Source organism: Papaver somniferum, chromosome 3, assembly GCF_003573695.1.
Source record: "Papaver somniferum cultivar HN1 chromosome 3, ASM357369v1, whole genome shotgun sequence".
Lineage (NCBI taxonomy): Eukaryota > Viridiplantae > Streptophyta > Magnoliopsida > Ranunculales > Papaveraceae > Papaver > Papaver somniferum.
The window spans coordinates 177,018,790-177,041,195 of record NC_039360.1 but is presented as its reverse complement, the minus strand read 5'-3'; the positions used below and the strand labels follow the sequence as shown (position 1 = coordinate 177,041,195).

Genomic DNA, 22,406 nt, shown 5'->3' with positions numbered 1-22,406 from the left:
TGTTGAATATTGTTCTCTATGAAACCAGTCTTTGATGGTGACACACAGGTGGATATTTTTTTTGTTGAAACTAGTTTTAGTTGAGGAGGTAATGGTAGTAATGGTTGTGGTGATGGTGGTTGTGGCGGCGATGGGGGTGGTGCAGTTGACGGTGGTGGCAGGTTTCATCTTATTGTGTTACATTTTTTTCTTCTTTCTTCCTTCTCCTTTATTTTATGATGCCATCTAATTTTGGTGAAACCAATTTTGGTTTCATCATTTTTTTCTCATTTTGTTGAATATTGATCAATGAAACTCATTTTTTGTGGCGGTGGCAGCTGCCGGTGGTGGTGGACGGAGATAATGGTGGTGTTGCTCGGTGGTGGTGGTGGTCGTCGATGGCGGTGGTCTGTGGTGGTGGTTGGTGCGGTGGTGGTGGTTGAAGGCGGTGGTCGGTGGTGGTTGGCAGTGGCGGTGGCGGCGACGAAGGTGGTGGCGGCGGTGGTCAGTGGTGGTGGTGGTTGGAGGTGGCGGCGGCGAAGGTGCTTGGTAGTGGCGGCGACGATGGTGGTGGTCGGCGGTAGACGGAGGCAGTGGGCGGTGGTGGAGGTGGTCAATGGTGGTGGCGAGGTGGTGGTGTTGCTATTAGTGTTGTTGGTGGTGGGCTGTTTGTTGATGGTGATAGTATAATAAAATTGAAAGGTGGGGTTGATTTTTGTTTTTGTTGGGGTGATTTGAAAACTAAGAGGGTAATATAGAGAGATTATGTTAAATGGAATTTTTGTGAACAATTTGTTTTGTTGGAGTTTTTGTGCATGGATAGTGACACCTTTGGGGTTATAACTCGCGGCCCGTAAATATCATGAGTGATTTATAAATATGAGTGATTAATAAATATGGTCATTTTCAATAAATTTATCAAACACAAATATTATGAGTGATTAATACTCGTCTTTATATGACCAAACAAAAATTTTCACCGGGTAAAAAAGTCAAATATGCTTTCTTCCCCCTTTCTCTAAAAAGCTTTACGATGTTCTTCTCTCTGAACTCCCCTTCGGATTTAAGTTTATGTTTATTTTCTCCGGTCAACATTTTCTCGCTTATCAATCATCATAAATTATAATCATTGATTTCAATTTCAGTGAAAAGTATATACTATTGTTTCAATATTTCTCAAATTTTGCCTTTGGCCATTGTTATGCAAAACAATCTTACAACTATTTCTGAAATAAATAAGTAATCAAAAATTATGGTGGAAAAAAGTTATAGTCAAAATCAAACAAATAAGAAAGGTGTAAGAAAAATCCTAAATTAACCTTCATCCACGATTCTATGGCCAAGTTCATATCTATTTATAAATAATAGTCCATGAAAAATAAAAACAACATCGAGAAAAAGTGGGATGGTTTTTGATGTAGTATATCCTTCCTATTTCTCTGCCTATTTTGGTTTCCTTACTTTATCACACTCTTAATCGAGTAGTTCTTCTTTTACAAGACTTAGTTTTCCTAGTTTAGATAAATTTACTTTTCTTTTATTCAGTGGGTTCATGTAAGCCTATATAAAGGCTAAATGTTCTTGTTTAGAGAAGGCATCTTATTATTATCAATTACAACATATTATCTTGATTATTCAATCATATTATATCAAACTCTCTTTGTATCTCCAGCAACTTGTTTGCTTTCAACCCTATCGTTCTATATTAGTTGGCATCAAGAGCCACAATTTTAGATTCTCATCTAGAATAAATCCTAGGTTATTCACTTCTGCAACCCTAAAGTTTTCTTCTTACAAGTTATATTAGTTTTTTTTCTTCGTTTTAATGGGAGATAAAACCACTCGCGAAAGCAGATCTTACTGAACTTAAAACTGTCATCACGAAAGAACTTGAAGCTACTATCACAAAAAAAATTTGAAACTACTATCAAGAGTCAAATAAAAATAAAATTAAAGCTCTTACAGAGTCTTTCGAAAAGAAACTTGCAAAGAATGATACTTCGATCAAGTTAGCAAATCATGTACGTATGACAGATGAAAACTTTCCTGGATTTGAAGAAAAAAAAGAAGATGAAACAAAGAACGTTAAGAAACATTCTTTTTTTCACAATACTGAAATTTCTGAAGAGATTCTACGTGATCTAAAATAAAAGAAACAGTCAGAAAGTTTTCTAAATAATCCAAGGAAGAAGCTTACAATTCTCAATCTCGACAGTGATGAAGATGATGAGTTGGAAGAAGAACAAGAGAAGAGATGAACTGAGGATAAAAGATTGAAGTCTGGTCGGAATCCTTGTGGAACTCTACCAGAATACAAGTTGAAAGCTGACATACCTAATTTCCATGGAGGTTTACAGATTGAGGAATTGATGGATTGGTTCTATGAAGTAGAAGCGTTTCTCAAATTCATGGAGGTACCTGACCATTCTAAGGTGAAACTTGTTGCATATAAACACAAAGGAGAAGGAGCAGCTTGGTGGGAGAAACTCTGTGAAGATCGAACCAAATATGGCAAGCCACCTATATGTACCTGGGAAAGAATGAGAAATTTGATTAGAGATAAATTTTTACCTCGAGATTTTATACAACAAATGTTTATCAAACTTTAAAATTGTTGACAAGGAGCTAGACTTTTTGAATAATATGTTGCTGAATTTTACAATCTTATTGCACGTAATCAATTGAATGAGTCCGAGGAACAGTTAGGTGCACGTTTCATAGAAGGTTTAAATCGGCTTATCCAACAAGGAATGACTCAATCCGTATACACGATGTTTGAGGCTATTCAACAAGCTATTAAGATTGAGAGACGTGTGCTTAATACTTCCATCCATGCACAACCACGACAGAATCGTTATCAAAACTATAATAGAGCTACAAAACCATATAACTCTTACTCTGGTAACCAAGATGGTTCTTATTATGCTCAAGAATGGAGTTATAGTCGACCCGTTCAACAACCACCAACAACCAACTTTTCATACAACCAAACACCACTTCCTACGAAAAATTCACCATTTATTGATATACCACCTGTAAAACCATCTCAAGTTACCAACCGTATAGATATTACTCCAAACACTCGAGGTAATAAGTATCAACAATTGTTTCCTCCCTTACCCAAACCTCTTAATCCTTATTCCAAGTTTAGAGGAGAAAAGTGCAATAAGTGCAATCAAACTGGTCATACTTCCAGTGATTGTCGTAAATTCCTTGCCTATATTAATAAAACTCAAAAGGAAACACAAGAGGAAGACGTGTTGGAGAATGATGATCAGAATTACGAACATGTGCATGAGTCTTATGATGCATATTTCCTTGGTGTAATACGTCCTATGTTGATTATTGAAACATGTCTTTCACAAAGACATGGTATTTTCAGGTCTCAGTGTGTTACTGAAGGAAAATATTGTAGCATGACCATTGACAGTAGAAGTACGAAAAATTATGTAGCTGCCAATTTTGTCGAGAAAAACTATTTGAAATTCATTGCGATGCTTCTATTGTTGGCATAAGAGCTATATTGTCTCAAGAAGATCATCCAGTAGATTTTTATAGTGATAAAGATTCAGATACCAGAAAGAAGCGGTCTACATATGAACTAGAGTTGATAGCACTCGTTCAAGCATTGAAACAATGGCACCCTTATCTTATTCACAGTGAGTTCTTAGTAAACACTGATAATCAGGCTCTTAAGTTTTTGAAAACTTCAGCTAAGGTTAACAGAATGCATGATAGGTGGTTATCTACTATCTCTATTCGACATAAGAGTGGAAAACTCAACCAAGTTGCGATACTTTGAGTAGACAAGCTCATCTTCTCATTACTCTTAAACATGAGAGTCTGGCCTTTGATTTCTTGAAAGATCTGTATAGTGATGATAAAGATTTTCAGTTACTTTGGGAAAAGTGTGGTTCTTCTACGGGCAGTGTTAATGATTATCTCATTCAGGATAGGTTTCTTTTTAAAGGGAATAAATTATGTGTACCACAATGTTCTTTACGTATTCACTTAATTCAGGAATTACATGGCAGTAGACTTGGTGGACATTTCAGTCATGATAAAACTATTGTTTTGGTTAAAGAACGATATTTTTGGCCTTCCATGAAGCAAGATGTTCAGAAATATGCGCAAAAGTGTATAGTTTGTCAGCAATCCAAGGGAACTACACAAAACACGGGACTGTGTAAACCCCTCTTCCTGTTCCAGATGCTCCTTGGGTTGATATTAGCATGGATTTCGTACTAGGGTTACCACGTACTTCAAAAATTAATAACTCTATCATGGTTGTAGTAGATCATTATTCTAAAATGGTTCACTTCATAGCTTGCAAGAAGACAAAAGATGCATCAAATATTGCTTATCTGTTTTTCAAGGAAGTGGTCATTTGCATGGAATTCCTAAGACTATCACCTCTGAGGGAGATACTAAATTCCTTAGTTATTTTTGGAAGTCATTGTGGATGCGCTTAGGAACTAAGTTGCAATACAGCACAACTGCTCTTCCCCAAACTGAAGACCAAACCGAGGTTGTGAATCGTTCTCTAGGAAATTTGGTTCGAGCTAAGATTATTGAAGGAAAAGAAAAAAAATGGGACAATTTACTTCCACACATGGAGTTTTATTTTAACACTTCAGTCAATAGATCTACATGTAAGACAACTTTTGAGATGGTATATTCTAAACTTCCTAATTACATTCTGGACTTGGCAGTACTTCCAAAGTTACGACAGTCAAATGTGGAAGCAGATAATCTGCTTGAGAAATCTTCACAGATTCATCAAAAAGTAAAAACAAAGCTAGAAGATTCTATTAACAAGTACAAAGAAGCTGCAAACAAACATAGAAGAATAAAGACTTTCCAAGAAGGGGACCTAGTATTGATTCATCTTAGAAATGAGCGTTTTCCTACTAGAATTTACAACAAGACAAAGATGAAAAAGTATGGACCATTCGAGGTGCTTAAGAAAATCAGTGATAATACATATGTCATTGATCTTCCATCATATTGGAACATTTCTAATATCTTCATGGTGCAAGAAATTTTCACGTTTCATGGAGAGAATGAAATTCTTTATACTAATTAACTCGAGGACGAGTTTGTTTTGAGAAGGAGGGACTGATGTAGTACATCCTTCCTATTTCTATGTCTATTTTGGTTTCCTTACTTTAACACACTCTTAATCGAGTAGTTCTTGTTTTACAAGACTTAACTTTAAGGTACAATCGCGTCCCTTACGCCTCTGAATCCCAACAGGACTCTACGCACTTGATTCCCCTACCTGATCTCACCCACAACTAAGAGTTGCTATGACCCAAAGTCAAAACTTAATAAACAAATTTGTCTCATATAGAAAAGTCTACTGACTAGATAAATCTGTCTCCCACAGAAATACCGACGAGTTTTTGTTCCGTCTTTTGGTAAATCAAGGTGAACAGGAACCAATTGATATACCGGACTTATATTCCTGAAGAATATCCTAGTAATATCAATTACCTCACAATGATCTTAACCGTATGGTAGCGGAACAAGATATTGTGGAATCACAAACGATGAGACGAAGATGTTTGTGACTACTTTTTATCTTACCTATCGGAGATTGAATCTTGAGCAAATCTTAGAGAAGATAATACTTAATACGATAGAAAAAAGTAAGATCAGAACACGCAACTACAGTAAAAATAGTTGGGTCTAGCTTCAGAATTCCAATGAAGTCTTTAAGTCGTTAACCTATAATGGTTTTAGAAAAACCTAGGTTAACGGAGAATAGACTCTAGTCGTAACTAGTATCACACAAGAGGTGTGGGGATTAGGTTTTCAGGTTTCTAGAGTTCACCCTTATATAGTCTTCAAATCAGGGTTTGCAATCAATGTTACCTTGGTAACAAAGCATTCAATATTCACCATTAGATGAAAACCTGATTAGTTTCAATCTAATATCTTTCTACCGTTGGATTGACTTAGTGAAATTATTTTGACGTAAGGGACTTTGTTTATTTCTTCAAAGTGATTTTTTTTTTGAAGATTGGAGGGGAGGGACGAATCGGTGCGACATGGGGATGAATCTCAGTGGATCGTGGCAGCAAGGCCACTCTGTCACTTACAATACCCCGTCACATATTTAAGTCGTCTGCAAAGGATTCTACCCGCCACCCGTTGGTAATAATACTTCGCGTATTTAGTCGCCTGAAAGTGTCACTAAATTACGGCCAATTGTTAGACTGGGACCTATAGGGAACAAAACTCAAAGCTGGACGAAGTTAGGATCTAAACACAAAATTATATCATTTTATGGGATCAAAAGTCAAAATTTCCCAAAAAATTATTATATACGATATTTATGCTTCATGTCGCGTCATGTATTCGAGATAATATTTTTGCTTTGTAGTTGGTTATTTTTCCTTTCTTGTAGTACACTTTTTTTTTATCATTGTGAGATTAATTTTACTTTGGAAACATAATAAGGTCTAAATAATACCTCTACGTAGAATTTTCAGCATCCATTACTGGAGATGCTCCAAATAAAGCACTTGAGGGGGTCGTGAGGCCATTGGTACACACCGTCTGTCTAATGGTCAATCCTCGATATTTAATAATAGCAAACATCCCCAAAAAGATTATATCCTTTTGGAAACATATAATAAGGTCTAAATAATACCTCCACATCGAATTTTTAGTACCCACTACTAGAGATGGTCTAAATAAAGTACTTATGGGAGCATGAGGCCATTGGTGCACACCGTCTGTCTAACGGTCAATTCTCAATATTGAATAGTAGTAAATAACCACAAAAGAGATCGTATCTTAGCCGTTCATATTTCTCGACACAAGTGGAACCATTGGCAAGTCTGTTTGGAGAACCACGCCACACCTTAGTAAATTGCATGATTTATAAAGGTCGATACCAAATTGTCAGGGGCGATACTATTTTGTTACCGTCCCACCTCCACATATAAAGGATACCATAAACAGAGATGCAAATACAGAATCGCATCCACTTGTTTATAACCAGCCACATATTTTAATAGTTGCGTTCAACCTAGTACAAATTTAAAAGATGTTTCTGAAATGACGAGGGTACCCAAGTACACCGCAATCTTTTCGTTTCAACCTATAAGTCTGATACCTTGAGTGATCGTCTATAGACAAAGTCGAGACAATAAAACTTTAATATATTCACTTGATAATAGTTATGTTCCAAAACCGATTTACTATATGATCAATATCAAGTGATTAGGATTAACATACAAGTGTTATTTACTTTATTATAATAAAACAATTATAATATGGAAGCAAAGTAAATGACACGATAAGATTTTGTTAACGAAGGAAACCACAAATGCAGAAAAACCCCGGGACCTAGTCCAGTTTTGAATACTCTCAGAATTAAGCCGCTATACAAAGAACAAAGCCCATTTGTATAGTTGAGACCAAGTAATCTACCCCTAGTTACTTAGTTCCCTCAGTATCGCTGCGCCTACAAACGTCTGGTCAACGCACGTGAATCCCAAGACAAAAATCACTGTCTTGAATTGCTTTACCGATGTAAAGTCTTAAGCAATCAACTCCTTTTGATAATCTTCCAAACAATAAAGGAACAAAGTTGTTTGGTAACTACTCCAATAATATTTTAAGAAAAGATTTGTTGAGTGTTGACAAAGGCTCTTCCGTTTAAACTAGTAAACTCTTTTGTCAGGTAAGATCAATTCAATCCTAAATAATCAGATCTAGATTCACAACTATTAGATCGGATACTGAAGAATACCACTAAATGATAGTTGCCGATCTAAACAATTATATTATCAAATCTATCAAAGATAAATCAGATCTTAGTTGAATCCCAACCGATCAAGATGTGTGCACAAATATTACGAGATACAAAAACCAATCAGAAAAACTTTCTTGTCTTAAAATTTTCAATTGTATTCTATTGTACATGTACAACACAAACTTGATTCCACTTATGATCGATCACACACAGAATGGAGTCTGTTAACAATTGATGATCACAATTTCTCTTCGGATCTAAAAACAGTTCCGAAGATCCCGTCAATACTTTGATCTAGTTTGAGTGACCTTATATCAGAAGAGAAAGCTCCTAGGAATAATCAAACTATGTACAATCAAAGTTTCAACAACCGTTAGTCAATCAAATCAATAATCGAAAACTATAATAACAATGCAATTATCTAGTTTCCCACCAACGGTATTCATAGAGTTGCTTGATCTCAAAGAAGTCTTTAAACGAGCGGATTTAAGACAGTAAGAGAGTTCGCCTAATTAGGATATTTTCCTCTCCGGATAGTCGGCTCTACCAGAAACAACATGAATGAAGTTTGCCTGTCTCTTAGGATAGTTTGCAAGAAATGCAAACTCAACTATTCATAGACCAATGTTGTTTAGACATCAAGAAAATTCCAAAACCGAAAGATTCTCAAGATATTGAATATGTACCTAATTTAGGTTTTCATATTTCCAACTAATATCCAACCTGTAATTCTGAAATCTCTCTTTAGAAAATATCTAATATTAATTTAGCACTTAACTAATACAGTTTTTCAAGAGATGTGTTTTGATTGCTAGAAAATTATAAACATATTATTCGAAAATTTTAACTAAAAGATTCTCAATATTTCGGTTTGCGATCACCTTGAGTATCAAGGAATATCTTTGAATAATTAAAGTTAAGAATTATACACATGTTCAAATTATGTCGACATCTAGAATTTTCCTATTTAGGAAACCCTAATTCCAAACTCACACATAATGGTAAGTAATATGTAAATGTTGAAAATCTGTTTTGCTCTTGGGATCGGTTCTACCATGACTCCTAACATAGTTTAAGATCGGTTCTACCAAGTCTCCAAATATAAGTAAGGATTGGTTCTACCATGACTCCCAACATAATCTAGGATCAGTTCTACCATATGTATCCCAATATAGGTTAAGATCGATTATACCATGACTCCCAACATAAGCTAGGATCGGTTCTACCATGTATCCCTATATAGGTAAGGATCGATTCTACCAAGACTCCTAACAAAAACTAGGATCGGTTCTACCATGTATCCTAAAAATAGGTAGGGATTGGTTCTACCATAACTCTCCACATAAGTTAATATCGGTTCTACCAAAACTCCCACCTTAGGTTGAATTGGTCATCCAATAGACCTTCATAGAAAACCGGACCAAAGCACCTATTGATTTCTTTTCGATTAGCAAACAAGTTTCGTATATGTACTTCCTTTAAACATATGTAATGAAACATAGTTTCCTAGGATGAAATCACACTTATATACAATACACAATCAAGTAACAAGTTACATAGATTATGTGGATGTCGAATTTACGAAGTTCAAAAGATAAATGTTATACTTCGTAATTAAATAGTCTTCCTTGATACTTTGATAATAATAAAATGACCAAGTCTAATACTAGAATATTAAATATAACTTCGCATGTCATGTTTTCAATCTTAAATGACTTAAAAGTAACGATAGGAATTGAAACAAGTCAAGTAAGTATCACTAACCTCAAGTGGAAGGATGATATCTTCACTGTAGCCGATACATATTCATGTTCTTCGGGTCTTGAAGGTAATATTTGTATGTCTCAACATTCTTAGACTTTCTAGTATAACCTAAACGAAGTTGACTTTAGTACATTTAATCAAGCGACTCTAATTGAGTTTTGATACTAAAATATGGCAACCAAACTTGACATACCAACGCCTGGTGGGTTCAACCGAGCAATGCTCTATCAGTTTCTCATTAAGATTGGTTGCAGTGATGGGTAGAAACTAGATCGACGAAAACTATAAAGGAGGTTTAAAAAGTAAAAAATAAAAACAAAATAGATGGCAACAGTAAATAGTGTGTTTCAAAACCATATAGTAAGACTATTTTATTCCGACTCACGTGAATATCAGTATGACTAACCAAACCATTCAATCTATATGTGCAACCAATTTTCTTCGATCCAGAATCTATCTTTATTTTGCTTGTCACTATACCGAGACTTCTTTTTTTGGAATTCTGGCTTCTGTGAAAACCACCTCTCTCGCATTCCAGTTCAAATCTACTGCCTTTTCCAGTTGTCCTTCCTAACTGGCCCAGCTCACAATTGTGCTTCGCTCCAGTTTCAACACACCATTTCTTCGCATCAAATTTGGTGGCAAATGCTTATAGTCTTATAAGACATTTATTAGTAGATCGATTATTAAAACTACCTGGTCAAAACCAGCATTAGTACTTCATCAGTAAAACATGGTAACACTTCATAACAAGTAGTAAATATATACAAATTATCTCATTACCAATACGAATAGAACAAATTTGCTTAGCACTTCCTCAAAAGTGTAATAAATTTAGCATATTTAAGTCTATGTAATTTTAGACCACGCTTTCGTGGTTGAATCTTGGAGGTTGGACATCCATAAGAGAAAGTATTATACGCAACCTTTGCTTGTTTGTAATATTAGTAGGGTTGTTCATGGTCAGTTATGGTTCGGTTTCTAGCCAAACCAAAACCGAAACCAATACTATTTTTTTTAAAAAATTTAAACCAAACCAATCCATTAACCATTGGTTCGGTTTCTAAATGGTTCCAGTTGGTTTCGGTTTGTCCCAGTGGTTTTTGGTTAACCAATAATTTTGTAAAACCAAAAAAAAAAACACAAATTTACAGATATAAAAATCATAGTTGCCGATAGTACTGGTTTACACAAATTTACAGATAAAAAAAAATTAAAAAAATATCAAGAATAGTTAAAGCTTACTCCAATTCTAGAGAACATAAGAAGATATATAATATATCTTAATTTAGTTGTTGACAAATAAAAAAGAAGGAAGACGGGAAGAAAAAAGTCGAGTAGCAGCGGCTGTAGTTGGGGGTGGAGAAGGGAGGCGACTGAGAGAAGGAGAAAGAGAAAGAGGGAGAGTATCATAATGAAATATTAGATTTAGGGTTTCTATTTATCCTCTAAATCAATAGGTAGAATCTAATACTTGTAAATCAACGGTTGAAATTAAGTTTAAAAATTAATCGGTTTTTCAATGGTTTTTGGTTCGGTTTTAGAGGTCAAACCAAACCAAAACCAACACTATCGGTTTTCCACTTTCTACACCGTAACCAATCCATTAGGAAATGGTTCGGTTTGGTTTCTTTCTAATTGGTCTGGTTTGGTCCGGTTCCAGCGGAAAACTGAAACCATGTTCAGCCCTAAATATTAGCATATTTAGGTCCACGTTTCTAGGTTGTATAGTTACTTGTACTTGACCTCTTTTTCTCTTTGTCAGCATTCTTCATACAACTTGTAGGAGTCCAAATTTGTGCACCCCTCTAGAACCAGGGTGCACATTCTGGCCACTATTATTGGTGTTGGTGCAAAAATATTTACCCCAACACTCCTCGAGATGTGTGTAGATTGACTGAATTTCCATCGCAGATCCAATTCCTCCAGAAATTGTTGATGAAAGCTATGATTGATGCTGAAAAGGTGGGGGTACCTGCAAAGTCACTCTGATGCTAAAGTCAGAGGGAGTTCTTAAGCAGGTGAATTGTGGAGAAAAGGAATAGAAATTGTGTACCTTTTGAGTTGGATTTTGACCTCTATTTATAGGCAAAAACTAAATCTAGTTGTAGTTATCCATGATAAAACCCTAGATTTGTAGTTACCCAAAATAACCACCTGGATTTGTACTTATCCTTTAATATTTGTATTTATCCTTGAATATCCATGCTCATCTTCCTTAGATTTGTGTCTATCTTGAAAGATACTTGTATATCTTCTCAAGATTTGAGTATATCTTGGAAGATCCTTGTATATCTTCACATGATTTGAGTCTATCTTGTAAGATCCTTGGATATCTCCACAAGATTTGAGTCTATCTCCACAACATTTGTATTTATCTTGAAAGATCCATTATCTTTCAAGATTGTGTCTATCTCAAACTGACTTCCAAAATAAGTCGTTTGGGCTTCTATAACAAGCCAGACCGCATGGGCTTCTACAGTAAGCCATGGGTTTCTTTAATAAACCAACTGGGTTTCTGTAATAAACCGATTGGGCTTCTCCAATAAGCCAAGGGTTTCTTTAATAAACCAACTGGGTTTCTATAATAAACCGATAGGGCATGTCCGATAAGCAATGAGTTTCTTTAATAAACTAACCGGGTTTATTTAATAAACCGACTGGGTTTCTATAATAAACTGATTGGGCTTCTCCAATAAGCCATGGGTTTCTTTAATAAACCAACTGAGTTTCTATAATAAACTGATAGGGCTTCTCTAATAAGCCATGAGTTTCTTTAATAAACCAACCGGGTTTCTTTAACAAACCGAATGGGCTTCCAAAATAAGTCCACTGGACTTCTTCAATAAGCCATGTAAGTTTCATCAATAAACCAACTGGGTTTCTTTAATAAACCGGATGTGCTTCCAAAATAAGCAACCTGGGATTCAAAATTATACCATATATTACCAAATGTGTTTCTACAATAAACCAACTGGGTTTCTTTAATAAACCGACTGAGCTTCTTTAATAAACTGACTGGGCATTCAAAATAAGCCAACTGGATGGTTTGTGCGATATGCATGTGCACTATTTTTAACGGGGTACAAACAATTGGCTCAAATCTCTCTGCCTTGATCTGGTTTTTTATATTCCTTTTTACTTTTTACCTAAATTGCATTTAAAATCGGAACGATAAACACTTTTTTCTCTATCATCTTTCCTGAAAAACAAAACTATCTTTTTTTATACATTAACTCTAAAATACAATTTAACTCTAATAGAACAGAATCATTGAGAACAAATGCAGTTTTTTTTTAAGACCATCAGACAAACAACAATTAGGTTTTCTATAGAGAATGAGTTTTTTTTTAGAGGATTTGCTTTGATGTGAAGTAAAAAGGATCGAGGATTGGAGAATGAAAAACTCACCATTGCAATGACGAAAACCCATTTTTTGTTTCTGATCAGCCAAATCCTATTTCCTCTTTGATTCATGGAGTCATGGACCACCACAAAATAGAAAACACAGAAAAGTGATTTGTGGTTTATTCAACAAATCTTCTAATTTTTATTTTCAATCAAATATGGCTTAGATATCAGATCTTAATCTTGATCATGACCATTAGCCAGCTTCAAAAATGAATTACATGAATTTTATCTGTTAGTGAAGGAGGAAAACTTGTTGAGAGAGAGAAAAGATTTTAATTGAGTGCTAACTTCAACATGCTTTTTCCCGTTTTAAATGTATTTTTAAAGTAAAAAATAATGAGAAAAACTAAAAAACAAGAAACCAGGCAGAGAGATTTAAGCGAATGATAGTGGCTAGAATATGCACCGTGGTTTTAGAGGGGTGCACAAATTTGAACTCTCACAACTGCCTTTTCCAGTTGTCCAAGTATTCCTTTTCCTAACCGACCGAGCTCACAATTGTGCTTTCGCTTCAAATTTGGTGGCAAATGCTTGCAGTCTTATAAGAATCCATTAGTAGATCGATTATTAAAACTACCTGGTCAAAACCAACATTAATATTTCATCAGTAAAACATGCCACCATTACTTCATCACAATTAGCAAGTATATAAAAATTATCTCATTACCAATACGAATATAACAAATTTTCTTGTCTTTTTTTTTTTGTTGAGAAACACACGATTGCATTAACCAAATAAACCATTACATATTTCAGTTAGGGATTTTTCCCTCAGAACATTGAACAAGAACTGAGGGGGAGAATTCCAAATGTTTTTCAAACTAAACTTCCTAGCCCGACTAGCAAGTCGATCATCTATTTTATTTCTAAGACGCTTAATATAAACAACCTTATAGTTCATACAACTAGAAAGGGAAATCCGACATTCCCCTAAGAGATCCATACTCCACCAGTCCACATCACCATTGCCTCCATTCACAAATTTCACTAGTTGAAGGCAATCGCTCACAAAAAGAACTCTAGAAAGATCCATCTTCCCTGCCCAAGAGGAAGCCAAAATTAGAGTTGTTGTCTCAGCACCAACAACGCATGGGATCAGTCCAAAGTCCGCTCTAAATCTCTTTACTCTTCCCGCAATATCACAGAGGACAATACCAATACCCATGTTAAAATTTTTGTATGATCCATCAATAAACATGATATGATCAAAATCCTGAATGGGAATCCTAACTTCCATTCTAACAACAACTTTGGACAGAGGAGGAGTTACAATATAGGTGTTTATAAGCCTTCTAACATCCATTATTGATTTATCAAGATTAATTTGAACATTTCTAAAAACTACATCACATCTTAACTTCCAAATTGACCATAACACTATTGCTCCAATACTCGGCCACTTCACAGCATAAGGAGAAATACCCAACAGACTATCAAACCAATACACAAAGATATCCTCAATCCAATCAAAAGTTGTATTCACCAAATGTTGTAAAGAAAGGGTAAACCAGATATGAGAAGCAATCAAACACATAAAAAATAGGTGCATCACAGTTTCAACTTCATTTTTACATAAGGGACAACAATCATCAATAGCAGAATTATAGAATTTGAGAACTGGATTAACAGGCAGCATCTGAGCAAAAATCTTCCACATGAAGAACTTTCTTTTTGGTAAACATTCTAAAGACCAAACTTTTTTCCAGAAGGAGGCATCTTCACTTGAAAAAGATTCATTCATATAAGCTCTATAAGCATACTTAACTGTATACTTACCATTCAAAGTATGAGCCCACATTATCTCATCCTTCTTAGTAACATTTATTCTTAATGGCCTAATCCTAGTAACATCTTCATGCGAAAACAGAGAAGTAAGAAGACCAAGGTTCCAGCTATTATCATGAGTATTTATGAGTTCACTAACAAAATTATAATTACCATAGTTTGCATTAATCGAGGAAGGAGGATAAGAACTACCTGGCAACCAATTAGAAAACCAAATCTTTGTGGACTTACCATCATTTATCTTATACATAATATTAGCTTTAAGGAAAACCAAACTTTTTACTATACCTTTCCAGATCCATGAAGAATTGTCCGCAGCCTTATCAATTTCTAATAGATTCTGATTTGGAAAATACTTGTCCTTGAGAAAAATTGTAACCAGTTGATCAGGGTTTTTACACATTCTCCATCCCAATTTAGCGATAAGAACCTTATTAGTTGCATAAGAATTTCTAATACCAAGACCACCATTGAGTTTGGACTTCCCTATATCCCCCCAGGAACGAAAGTAAGCTCCCCTTCTTGAGTTCTTCTTAGACCACCAAAAATTTCTTTGAATATAGTCAATTTTACAAGTAATTTTTTTTAGGAAAAGGGAAGCAAGACATATGATAAATAGATAGAATAGAGAGAACATGCTTAGTTACCACTGTTCTACCAGCCCCATCAAGATTAGATCTTTTAGTATTACCTAGTCTAGTATAAAACTTATCAATTAGAAATTGAAAAGTCTTAGTTTTATCCCCTTTTACAAACAAATGAGTACCAAGATATTTTTCAGTGCTGCTCAGATATTTAATTCCTAGAGTTTTTGAAAGCAGTTTGATATGTTTATGATGCAACTTATTACTAGTAAAAAAACCAGATTTTTCCAAATTTATAGTTTGACCTGAAGCCTTAGCGAATTTGTTGATAATTTTCATAAGATTCCTAGCATAAGTAAGAGAAGCTTTAGAGAAAAGCATGCAATCATCTGCAAAAAAAAAGTGGGAGATATAAGGATTGTCCTTTCTCGACTTGAATCCCTGTATAATTTTTCACCTTTCAACAAAAGCTGAGAAAGAGTTTCCATACAGATGATAAAAATATAGGGGGATAGACAATCTCCCTGTCTAAATCCCCTAGTGGGATAAAAGACTTCTCCTGGCGAGTCATTAACTAAAATAGAATAAGAGACAATATTTATGCATTGATAAATAATTTGGCACCAATCATCCGAAAAACCAAGTTTCTTAAAAACAGAAATAATGAAATACCATTCAAGTCGATCAAAAGCCTTCGACAGATCTAGCTTAATGGCCATAAACCCATCTTTGTTGTTTTTCCTTTTCATAGTTTTAAAAGAATGTAAATTTCATGACTTATTATGATGTTATCATGAATTTGACGATTTGCAATAAAAGCTGTCTGATACGGCGAAATAAGGGAATCTAGAAGTGGTTTTAAGCGGTTTGTTAAAAAATTTGAAATGATTTTATAGACTGCATAAACTAATCGGTCTAAAGTCACTTGGTGTAGAGGGGTTACTGACCTTGGGAATAAGCGAAATAAAGGAGTGGTTCGGTTGCTTAAGAAGAAACTTGTTACGAAAAAAAGCTTGAACATGATTGATAACTTCAACCGATATATGACTCCAATTATCCCTAAAAAAACCCTCTGGAAAGCCATCAGGTCCTGGGGATTTCCAAGGCGCCATACTATTAACAGTGAAATGAATTTCGTATGTAGTAGGAACTGCTACTAAGCTTGCATTCAGTTCATCTGTAATAATTGGCTTAATATCAACAAGAACTTCATCAATGTCAGCAGAACTCGGAGAGGACGAAGTAAATATACTTTTAAAATGAGTTGAAAGGAGAGATACAACCTGCTCCCTACTCTCCAACCAGTTGCCCTGACTATCCCTTAAAGTGTGTATTGTATTGTACATGTTTCTCAGCTTAACATAATTATGGAAAAAAATTGGTATTTTTATCATACTGCATGTAGTAGTCTATTCTCGATTTTTGCTTATAAAAAGAGTTTTCTATGTCATACCAGTAGTTTAGTTGCTTAGAATAGTTCAGAATGTAACTGCCTAATGAGGGAGAATAGTTCATGTTCTGCAACTTTTCAATTTCTGAATTCAACCTACTAATAGTTGTTTTAATATGTCCAAAAGTGTTCAAATTCCATCTACTGAGATCATGCTTAAGGTTCTTAAGCTTATCAACAACGATGAAACTTGGAGAACCTTTGTTATTCCTTTCCCAAGATTTAATAAGAACATTCTTAAAATCTGGTGATGACTGCCAACATTTGAAATATTTAAAAGGTATAGAGAGACTCCTATCATGGTGAAAACACTGTAAAATAATAGGGAAATGATCCGAAAAAATTCTACCCAGGTTAGTTACCCTTGAATAAGGAAGAATCAAAACCCATTTATCATTCATAAACCCCCTATCAAGTTTTTCGAAGATCAATTCAGAAGGATTCTTGTATCTTCTATTACACCAAGTATACGGGTTGCCATAAGAAAAGACTTCATTCATTTTTAATTGGGAAATAACATTTCTAACAAAGTCCGGGGCTAAAGAGTTCTCCGGAATTCCACCTTGTTTTTCCGAAACATTCAGAATAAATTAAAATCTCCTAATAAAAACCACGGCCTATTATCTGTCTCATTCATGTGTTGTAGATAATTCCATTTGTTTCTGATTCCTAATGAGTTTAGCGAGCCATAAATAAATGAAACTATGCAGTTCTTGATAACATGCATAATGTCATATACAACGTGGGTCATATTAAAGGCACTTCCTATGACTTCAATGTTTGAGTTCTTAAATTATCCTAGAGCCATACCTCCCGATTTACCAACAACAAGAATAATATACCATGAATCAAAAGGAAAATAATGGGTATACTTGTTAACTACTTCAGTGTCTACCATGGTTTGTATAAGGCATATCGCAGAGGGTTTAACTTTTTTAAACAGATTCAAAAGATGTAACCACTTTTTATCAGAGCAGCATCCATTAATGTTCCAACAAATAAACTTCATGGTAAATGAGAGAAAAAATAAACTAGCGAAGAAAGAAACATCAAAATCAAAAGTAGTGTAAAATTGCAAAATGAGAGAGTTACGGGAGATAAGATAATTTGGACTTACTAGGTCATGAGCATCTGAAGGTTCCGCATCCATAAAGTCTCTATCCATCATCATGAGATCAACCTCTTTTTCGAATTCTTCGTCAGTAATTTCCGGTTCTGGAGGCATCAAAGTTAACGACATCGGTTCAAGAATCAATGGTCCCAAGGGTTCTTCCTTCTGATCAGTAATTGAAGAAAATCCTATATCTGAACTAGTGGGCATAATCAGTTCTGAGCTGCAATTCATCTCCGATGCAAAACTGTAAATGTAGACAAGAGTAGTAAAGACAATTTGAGCGAAGGCTGAAGTAGAAGTTGACCATACCATATTAGCATCAGCATTTCCATAACTAGCAATAAACCCAACACAACCCATATTGAACGAGATATCAGAAGGGGGACTAAAAGGAGGGACTGAGGTGATAGGAGGCCAACGTGGGGTGGGCATTATAGAAAAAGAAGATGTTCCTGAGCTAGTTCCATGAATAACAGTTTCAAAAGATGTCCTAGTTTTTTTACCCTTTCTATCATGCACAAATCCATCAGAATCAAATGAGATACTATCATATGATTGAGAAAAGGCAGCAAAGTTCATAAATGAGTGAGGGGGAGCAGCATAGGTCGAATCTTGGTTAACAGGCTCACGAATAGTCAGGGGAGCAAACTTACGCAATCCAGATGCAGAAACAGGAGAGAAAGGGGAAGACCCAATGCTTTTTAGAGCTGCAGAGGGCTGGAGGCTGACTGAGAAAGCTGAAGGCTTTGAATGATCGAATGCCGCAGCAACAACAGTAGAACATGAAGAAGCCTTGCGATTCGTTGGATTCGAGCTTTCTCCAACTTCTGAACTTGACTGGAACTTGGTGACAACAACATGGGAATCCCGCTGAGTCGGAGCTGGCAATGCCCTGACAAAGATCCTCATCTGGATATCCCTGCACTGATCTTCATTGTGATACAACACGAAGCATCGCTTACAAGCCCTGAAAGGCAGCTTAGGGTAAAAAGCATGCATACTATAAGTTCTCTTATTGGTATTGAAAACAACTTTCCTTGTCAGAGGTGCTTTTAGTGGGACCACCAATCTTGCATCATATAAACTTCCGGCTGGAGAATCTGTAGCAACAAAGTTTCCCAGTTGGTCCAAAACCTCCCTAACCCTACCCTTATTAACCAAGTCAGAATGAATATTAATCTGCAGTGGCATTAAAGTAGTTTCCCAAACTATATCGAAAATGGACTCCAAGGCACCTAAAGGTTGGACTGCAAAAAGTTGGCCAAATAACAAGGTTGGCCTTGCAACATAGGCGATTTCCTTATCCTTGCTTACTGCAAATACGTTTTGAATTCCATTTCCTTGAATAAAAGGTTTTGCTAGGTTCTTGAACATTACTCTCCGGATTTTGAACAAATTTGCTTGTCACTTCCTCAAAAATGTAAATAATTTTAGCTTATTTAGGTCCATGTAATATTTGGCCACGCTTTCGTGGTTGAATCTCGGATGTTGGACATCCATAAGAGAAAGTCTCATACGCAACCTTTTCTTCTATGTAATATTAGCATATTTAGGTCCACGTTTCTAGGGTGTACAGCTACTTGTACTTGGTCTCTTTTTCTCTTTGTCTGCATTCTTCATACAGCTTGTAGGCTTTATCTAATAACTTTAACCCATAACCTTGTCTATTTTGTTACCTAGGTTGAAAGACTCAACAATTATCAAGAGACACAGCAACACAACTAGCATAACCCAGTATGGCAGTATTTCTCAAGTTTCACTAGTTGCACTATTTGAGTTTGAGCCCTTTTTTTCCAACGAATTAGATGTAAAATTGAACCTTCAAGTCTTCCTAACTCAAAGTAAATATTACAAGCCATTAGAGAGTGACAAAGTTAAACACCGTAAAAATTGCCAAAATAATGATATGATATTTTTGTAAATGAGAAAAAAAAATAAAAAAAAATCAAAAGATGCATTAGATGGTTGTTGTTTGTTGTCATTCTTTCTTTCGGCTAAACACAGAGTACAAAAGCTAGAAAAACTTAGGTCACTAGGTGTGCAGTGTGAAGGATCATCAGACTATCAGAGACGCTCAGAGCCAGCAATAGCATTTTAGAATGAAATTTTTCATCCTCATCAAAGACCATATATACATACACACAAGACAACACTCCTCCTATATGTTTGTCTTGAATTTGTGGTCCTCCTTTCTCTCTCTCTCTCTCTCTCTCTCTACTGCCGGCCTCCTCCTGTCCTGCTCATCAGTACTTTACTTAGTCTTCTCTCCCTCTCCCAATGTCTCCCATCCCATGACTCTCTCTCAAATATTATCATTTGGCTATTGATTCAATGAGAAGAAGAGGAAGCTCTATAGCTACAATAGGGATTTGACAATCACTACATATCACATTTTACTGTTAGTCTTAACAACAACAACAAGAACAGAGTTCATTTCTTCAAGTCTTTTTTATATACATTCTGCTGTTCTTCGTTCATTAAAGAAATCATCAAATGGGGGCATTTAATGTCTACTTACATCCCTCCAACTACAACTACAACTGCAACTTGATGAAGATTCTCATTGTCATAATAGTAGTGTTCTGCAACATCTTTGGACTTGCTCATTCTTCAGCCACAACAGGTAAACAACAGAAAAGAAAGTGTCTAATACTCATTGCCATTTTTGGGCGCTACTACTTTTTTCTTCTTCTTCTTCTTCTTCTCTTCTTCAACTTTTCACTATTTTTCTTTTTTCCTGAATTTCTCTTAATCCGTATAAGAATTTCATAGAACCCATTTCAAGAGAGCTACTAATGTAAATATGTACATCCTCTGTTCAGGGTATGAGACAAAGATGGTGCAACCTTCATCTTCACAACAAGCTCTTAATGAATCAATACTATTACATTCAAGAAACAGGAAGCTTTTGTCAAATGGTAAACACAAAATCCTCATCTTGTTTTGTGCTAAACTCAAAAGGAATGTCTCTTGATGAATTTGAAATTTGACTAGTAATTTCATTTTTATGTTTTCTCAGAACACTGCACAAGCAGAGACATAAGTATATCGCAAAGCAAAGATTCATCATCAACAGGAATACCACAATACATCGTACAAATAGTGAATACATGTATGTCATCAAGTTGTGTACCAAGGCATATACATGTACACTGCGGTTGGTTCGCATCGGCAAAGATTGTTAATCCTAATATATTCAAGAGATTATCTCATGATGATTGTTTGGTCAATAATGGGAGACCGTTGTTGAATAGCCAAGTTGTTAGGTTCACTTATTCGAACTCTTTTATGTACCCCATTTCTTTCATGTCTGCTAAATTTTGTTTTGATTGATTATTAGTTGGTTGCTCATAATCACTACCAAGGATTTGTAATTACCTCATTATGTATACAGAGATATATACATTAATTAATACTACATTTTTATCCATTCTTCCTCTCACTCTTGTTCTTGTTCATTTTTTGTTTTTGTATAATTTCAGACCCAAATGTATGAAAAATACACAGAGCAGACCCAAATCTCCAGAAACCCAAAGCCATTGGTGCAGTTCTTTTTACAGCTGCATAACAGCCCGATATATTAAAAAAATTTGTTTTTTGAAATTATTTAGTTTGATTCGTCATTAATCTTTAAAATTGTGATAAACACAGCTAATATTATCTGATTTGATTCAAGGATCCCATTCGTACACGTCTGGCCCATGACTAAAGAACCCTTTTACTAATCTGTCTATTGATATTCAAAAGAAAAGAAATACTCATGATGAAACCTGAAACAAGAATTTCCATTTCTGATTCTTGACTTGATGGACCATATTCAAAAGCTAGACTTTGTAGAGGAGAGTTACCATACGTGATGTGTGCATGGAAGAAGGGCCGGGTCTCAGGCTTTAAAGAGAAAAAGAGTTTGTTTTTTCAGTGTCCCGTGTGTTGTAATGTGCAGTCATATCTTTAAGTTTGAACTTTGAACACATTTTGATGCTCTCTCTCTCTGTGATCTCTAGTCTAGATTCTAGCTAGCCAGAGTAAGACTAGTAGTGTCTAGTAATAGTAGAGTTTGAAGATGAATGTCGGGTATTTTGCCAAGGATGAATGAGGCAATCCAGACAATGTCAGCTCTAGATCAACACTAGATGACAAAATTACTCTTGCAAAGAAAAAGAAAACAAAAGCTGTTAAAAGTTGTTGTTTTCAGTTCATCAGTCTGGTGAAGGTTATATGTTCACATCAAAGCTCACAAACCAAGGGAACAAGAATAAAACAGGAAAGAAAACCCAAGGTTGGAAATTTAAGCGTTCATTGGGTTGAGAGACTTGAAATTACTTTTCATCAAAATAGGCTGGTTGTAAGTGTGAGTCTGTGATTGCATACTACGTCTAGTATGAAGTATGGTAAATTGCTAATATGAGGGTTATATGGAGTATTATTTTTTCTTTTCTTGCTAGTCAACTACATCAACGTGCACATGGTTGGATTCAATGTTAGAAACTTAGAACTTAGAACAGAGAGATAATGAAATTTAGGACATCTTGATTAAGGTGAAGCATAATG

The 22,406-nt window shown here is 35.3% G+C and overlaps 1 protein-coding gene across 1 annotated transcript; it reads left to right on the top strand.

Annotated features, from left to right (window-relative positions):
- Positions 1-20,154: 20,154 nt before the first annotated feature.
- Positions 20,155-21,228, top strand: LOC113361925 (protein TAPETUM DETERMINANT 1-like). The gene is made up of 3 exons (XM_026605003.1): positions 20,155-20,478; positions 20,678-20,773; positions 20,875-21,228. The coding sequence occupies exons 1-3, from the start codon at positions 20,349-20,351 to the stop codon at positions 21,186-21,188; spliced, it is 540 nt and encodes a 179-aa protein (XP_026460788.1). The 5' UTR covers positions 20,155-20,348; the 3' UTR covers positions 21,189-21,228.
- Positions 21,229-22,406: the final 1,178 nt, after the last annotated feature.